The following is a 6,145-nucleotide window of genomic DNA, read 5'->3' as shown; positions in this document are numbered from 1 at the left end:
TTTTCAAATGCACGCTTGGTGCCGCCCCTCGAGATGGGTGACTTTCATTACTCAATGCCAGACTCTTAATCTTTCGGATTGGGGTCTGGATTTCCAGGCAAGATCCAGTACACAAGTTACACTTAAACGAGTGTGATGCGGAAACTTAAAGCAGTTCCACTGAACCACAATGTTGATCATTTCCCTCCGGCTTGGCACCACCTTCCATCTCGAAAAATATAATCTAAAATACATGCTTGGAGGAGGTAAAAATATTGGCCCTTAAAAAACAACTCTTCTGTTGCTACTGTACTTCCTCCTCAGAAGTGGATTACCTGTGTGTTCTGATTGGGGATCTGCAGCAGCAGGGCCAGGTCCGTGTAGTCAAAGGTGTCGTCCAAAGCCAGCAGAGCCCCGTGGACGCCGCTCTCACGCAGGTTGTCGCCATACTCCTTCAGACCGATAGTCTGCACCCAGCACATCACACGCTCATTGGACCACACCATCACATCTGGCAGGAGAGAGGGAGAAGGTGAAGGGAGGGAGAGAAGGCATCCATCTGCAAACAGCAAGCTGTCCGCTCGCTGTTTTGAGAAGCCACGTAAGGTTTCTTAATATTCTGCTCACTTCCTGAAGCTGGATGAAACATGCAGGGTTTATTGATGGTCTTCTGAGGGGGTTAAATTACCTTTACCGATTTATCCTCTGACATGGACCGCGCAGGTCAAGCCAAACATGAAACTCTCACAAACTCTCACAGATTTTCTCACTTGGGAAATTCTCCTGTGAGGAAATTAGCCAAGATGAATTGACTATAAATGCACAACATGTGTATCCCAAGGCGAAGAGGTGGAAGAGCGAGTGGTTTTAGTTTGTCTAACGACTGAGGCTGTTAACATTTATGCCATCTTCATTTATGTCGTTATGTTCTAATAGCCAAATTGCACTAGAAAGCTGTAGTTTATAATCTCTTCCAAGTAGGAGCAGAGGGGGAGTGGTAACCAAAGAGATGGTCCAAACATCTCCTAGCAATGTGGACGGCTGCAGAAACTATCCCCAATGTTAAAGGGATAGTTCAGATCTTTTTATGAGGTACTTATCCATAGTCAGTGTGTTACAGTAGATGGCGGACGGCATGCTCCCATTTTTAGAGAAGCAGGCAGGAGTACCGGCACGGAAGCTAAGCTATGTACTGCCTCACCTTGACGTCAGACCGCCCTGTTTAACTAGCGATGTAAATCAGAGTCTGATGGCTTGGAAGAGAGCGATATAATGGCTTCAGTTCGCTTGTCTGCCGGCATGGTAAAGCTGTGAAAATCTTCTTAATATAGCGTACAATTAAACTAATATTTAAGTTATATTTGTGCCGGCACTCCCGCCTTGTTTCCAAACTGGGCCGCCGTCTGCTGTAGGTAGTACACCGACGGTCGATGGGTTCCTCATACAACCCCGCTTCAAAATATCCAAACTACCTTCGACTTACTACTGCTACTGTAGGAAGGAGCTTTTTTTTGGTTTGGCTTGGAACACGAGACAACGTGATTTGTTTGCAGCGTAATGTTAAAGGTGCTCTAAGCGATGTTGGGTGGCGTTACTTCTTGTTGACGTTGGAAGTATTTTCAAAACAAAACGAGAATAGCTGACTCCTCCCTCCTCCTCATCCCAGTCCCCTCCCCCTCCCTTCTGGGCTTCCCCCCCAACACCCAACCCCAAAGCCTTCTTGTCGGTTATTGGCTGGAACTGGAACACTGTTTGTGTATGCTTCATGGTGCAGGTTGGTACAGATTGTTTTTGTTGCCATTGCAGACCCTGGGCTGTCTACAGAGACCACGTTTTTTTTTTTTTTTTACAGTGTGTTCTGGGGACAGACAGCTCGCGGATAGTGAGGAGATGTTTGTAAATGTTGTAGCCTAAAACACGCGTGACATCGCTTAGAGCACCTTTGAGAAGTTATGATCATATCTGATATGTTGGCGTCTTTTCAGTCCATGTGAGCAGGGTACTTGTACAGTATGTACATGGTTCAATAAATAACAAACTGACTAATTAAATTAACAATATACAAATAAATAAAGGGACAGAGCAAGATGCAGTATGAATGTGTATTAAGAATAAAAATAATAATAAGAAAACCGAGCTATTGTTGCGAATTCCTTACTCTACGGAGACAGATTACAGTGTATAGTTACCGGCTAAGCTAGTACGGTTGCTAATTACGTAAGTTACGCAAGAAATCGTGCCTCTCTCGTGTTCTTTTCATTACGACGGTTGCCTGTACAGAAGTCAGACAATATTAATTTGTGACTCTTTATATTGAGCTATTGATGCAGATTAAGCTATTCTTGAGTTTGTTTTCAGTCTGTAATGATGAGCACTAATTGTTAACCATTCTTATGACTTGTGTTTTCTGATAGGAGCCCTAAAGTGGCCGATACACATTATCCAGTTTACACAGGGTTAAAATACCAACAGCAATAATTGTGCAAATAATTAACTTGGATATCAATGCAAGGGTTTGTGTAGTAATCACAGAGGTGTGCTTTCAAAGACGACGGCACAGTGTGAATGGAGGAATTAGTTGGGCGGACAGGGTCAGAGAAACACTAGCATGAATAATGAGATAATGGCCGAGAAAACAAGAGCTCACCTTTGTTGTGGTGGACGCTCTCCTCCCTCCTCCTCTCCAGCTCCTTGCGATCGTAGTTCAGACGCTTCAGGCACATGATGCCGTAATGCAAACTGACCCTGGGAGAGGTCAAAGTGCCAGAGGGTTGAAGCGGGTTAACTGGGGGCGTGTTTCCACTCCCCTCAGAAAGCATTAACACAATTCCTTGCTTGTGACCCTCTCACAAGAGGCCGGGGAGACACTCACCTGAGCGGTGAGAGTCTCACAACAACGTTGTTTAGCGCCTTCATATTTCCCTTAGAGGCTGTGCAATTATCAATCAGATTTTGCAATTTCGGCTCCAAACAAATCACAAAAACGTGTAATCGAAGAAAAACAATTACAATTTGGCACATTACATGCTGCAGATAAACTCTTATTTTCTCCAGTGTACTTAAAGTAATTTAAAAATGTTCACCGTGAAAGGTATTAAGGGAAAGTTCACCGCTCATAGCCTTTTCACTGTTGATTTGTTCAACTGTTTCACTTTTCTTTAACTTTAATATGTTCTAATAACATCTCTTCATCTCTTAAATGCAAGATCTTCCCAAAGCCAATGAGTACTCGTGTTAAATAATCGTGATTTCAATGTTGACCAAAACAATAGTGATTGTGTTTCTTTCCCCATAACTGAGCAGCCCTACTTTCCCTCGCCGCGCACAAGCACATAGTCAACAGGACAAAATGGGTGTGAAAACTTGAGAAGTGACAGAAGAGTGTGAGTTATGGCTGTGAAAAGAAGCCGCGCGCTACCTGTGGAAGCTGTCCACCATTTTCAGCTGTCCTCTCAGCTCCTTTTTGGTGAGGTGGTCCAACATGCGGGCATCCACCAGGGACTCCATGAAATAGCTGCGGTACTGCGGCAGGCCCAGGCTGGGCAGCCAGTCGTTGCCCACCCACTCATGATTCATATCGCCGTAGGCCAGTATCTGGAGGGGACAACCACAGATGATCAACGCTGATTCACGCTCGACTTCACATCTGATGGTAGTGCAAGTCAGCGGCTCATGACTCACTGCGCTTGGTTTCACTAGATATGTCGGCAAATGAGCATCGTGTTGTGCTAATTCGGACTTGTCGGTTGATCCTTACCTGATCCCAGCTGAACTCCTTGAGCTCCTGCAGCGCCGAGAGAAGAGGCAGAAAGAGAGAGAGAGAGAGAGAGAGAGAGAGACAGAGCCGGAGAGAGTGATGTGGAGGTGGCGAGGGAAAGAGGAGCAGGGGTCAAGAGCAGGGTGGACGGATGGAGAGATGATGGAGGAGAAGCAGAGGAGGAGGGAGCAGCAGCAGCAGGAAAAGAGGACAAAAGGAAGGAATAGTGTGTTAGTGAACGGGTAATTAGTTGGAAGCAGTTCACACTGAAACAGCAACCAGAGGAAGAGAAAAAGATGCTCAACACTATGTTCTGGGCCTACAATGAAAGAGATAATAAAAAGGTAGAAATTCCAAAAAGAGAAACAAAGAGAGAGGGAGGGGAAAGGGAGGGGGGGGAGGGGAGAGACTCGTCAACATGATTCAGACCAGACGAGACGCTTAAAATAATTCAAAAATAATACTGAAAAACAAAACAAAGAGGGTCAGACAAGCGATAGGACAGCAGGGGTACTAACCGGAGGCTTGGTGGCTGCGTTCAGGGACTCCATCTCCGCGTGGGTCATCCACACGTTACTGGTCGACTGGGAACGAGAGGAAAAAGGAAGCGGTGAGATGAAACCACATATGGCCTCGCCTGCCTAAAGCCCTGACTCATCGCTTGTACATTCATGCTGTCACATTACAGGATTCAGCCAACCACAACAGCAGACCTCTCATCGCCATGGTGATCGAGATGAACAAGAGGTTCAACCGGTTTACGTGAAGTGAAATCTGTTGAAATTGTTGTTGTGCGAGTGATCATTTTTCCAACATTTCATCTCATCGATATGAGTCATGCTGTAAATAAATACCAAGCCAAAATCGAGTCTTTGGTTATTTGCGACTTTATCTTTCTTGGAGCAGGAAGACATTAAAACGCATGTGCGTGCAACAGTTTTTAAGATATTTTACAACATGTGGTTTGTGTGAGAACCCAACATTTGGGAGAGCGTGAGCTTTTGTTGCCAAGTTTTGTTTCCGAGGTGATATATGTTTAACTTTCGCGGCACCAGCACAGTTTACCGTCCTTCTCCTATGGAAAAAAAAACATAACTTTTATTATCTTTGACATTTATCACATGCAGGATGCACTGCATGTCCTATATTCCATTCATTTAACTAAATCTGCTTTTCATTTGACATCATCCCTATTTGATATCATATACTGTCAATTACATTTTATTATTATTTCTGTATCCTATTATTAGTTTCTGCTGCAAATCTCCCAACAGGAATCATTCATTTTCACTGATCTCAAAACTAGAAACATCTGGTCCAGCATGTACCTCATGCTGATAATATGAACGCAGCATTTGTGTATTTTTATTATTACAATTCTGCTGGCTTTAATAAGAAGGTGTTTAAGATCTTAGCGTTCTCAAATTATAGGCTTCTTTACCTTTGAACCTATAGAGAAGCTGCCTGGGTTTTTTTTTGATGACACAAGACCATGTGTGGGTATAATTTGTCTTTTCTTTGAATCAGAATGTTAAATGGTTTTCGAGGCTCACCGAGCGGGTGCTGGCCGGGGCGGAGGGGCTCGTGAGGGACACCATCTCCTGGATGGCGAGCCGCAGTTTGAGGCGGTGGAGCGGGTTGCTGATGCCGATCTCCCTCTGGATCTCTGTGTCCGACAGGTTGGCCATGATGGCGCCGCTCTTCACGTTGGCGCGACAGGCTGCGACGTACCACGCCGGCATGCCCACCCACAGCTGGAAAGAGGACAGATTAAATACGAGGACAGAATGTTAGGTGGATCCAAATTGCGTTCTGCAGTCATTATCTCCCATCCCTTAGGATTCTGTGATTGCACAGTACCTCCAACCAAGACACAACAGTGGGTCCATCCCAGGATGCAAAGGGAAGTCCTTGGCGACATGCTTCCTCCAGTAGCTCATGCCTGGTAAGAAGAGGAAGAGTTTCATATTGGGTGGCGTTCGAGAGAGAGATCAAAGTATTATTTTGACAACGAAACAGAACAGGAGACATAATTCACAAACTTCTTCTTGCTGCGGCGGTCTTTATCTGCTGGACCCAGAGTCCCAGTCTTGTTCATCCCCATTGTGTCTCCAGAGGCCATGTCTTCAGAGGGTGTAGATGCTGGAAGAGACACCGTGGGGGTCAAAGGTCACAAGAATGAGAGGTAATATAGAGATAGAATCGCATTGCCAGACCTTCCTCTAGCTAGGCCACACAGCATTCTGGGATGGGTGGTTTTGGCATTTCTTTAAATCAATCACAATCGTCCTGGACAGAGCAATGGTGCCGCTGCAAAATCGCCTCAGGAAAGAACATGTTTGGTGGAACATCTGTACAGTCAAAAGTTGTTTGTTTGACAGAAAACTCCGATTGGACAGATAGTCTAGC

At 45.1% G+C, this 6,145-nt stretch overlaps 1 protein-coding gene across 6 annotated transcripts in view; it reads right to left on the bottom strand.

Annotated features, from left to right (window-relative positions):
- ppfia3 (PTPRF interacting protein alpha 3) overlaps positions 1 to 6,145 on the bottom strand; it is a 31,215-nt gene that overhangs the window by 5,198 nt on the left and 19,872 nt on the right. For 5 of the 6 annotated variants that reach the window (XM_032537432.1, XM_032537434.1, XM_032537436.1 and 2 more), the window contains exons 20-27: positions 5,779 to 5,878; positions 5,597 to 5,678; positions 5,290 to 5,490; positions 4,255 to 4,320; positions 3,737 to 3,763; positions 3,398 to 3,573; positions 2,627 to 2,724; positions 315 to 490 (exon numbers count right to left, since the gene is read on the bottom strand). In XM_032537432.1, coding sequence (XP_032393323.1) covers positions 315 to 490; positions 2,627 to 2,724; positions 3,398 to 3,573; positions 3,737 to 3,763; positions 4,255 to 4,320; positions 5,290 to 5,490; positions 5,597 to 5,678; positions 5,779 to 5,878 — 926 coding nt within the window. The remainder of the gene's footprint in view (positions 1 to 314; positions 491 to 2,626; positions 2,725 to 3,397; positions 3,574 to 3,736; positions 3,764 to 4,254; positions 4,321 to 5,289; positions 5,491 to 5,596; positions 5,679 to 5,778; positions 5,879 to 6,145) is intronic. The other variant, XM_032537438.1, reaches the window with a different exon arrangement.

The sequence above is a fragment of the Etheostoma spectabile genome, chromosome 15, assembly GCF_008692095.1.
Source record: "Etheostoma spectabile isolate EspeVRDwgs_2016 chromosome 15, UIUC_Espe_1.0, whole genome shotgun sequence".
Lineage (NCBI taxonomy): Eukaryota > Metazoa > Chordata > Actinopteri > Perciformes > Percidae > Etheostoma > Etheostoma spectabile.
This window is presented reverse-complemented; position numbering and strand designations above follow the sequence as displayed.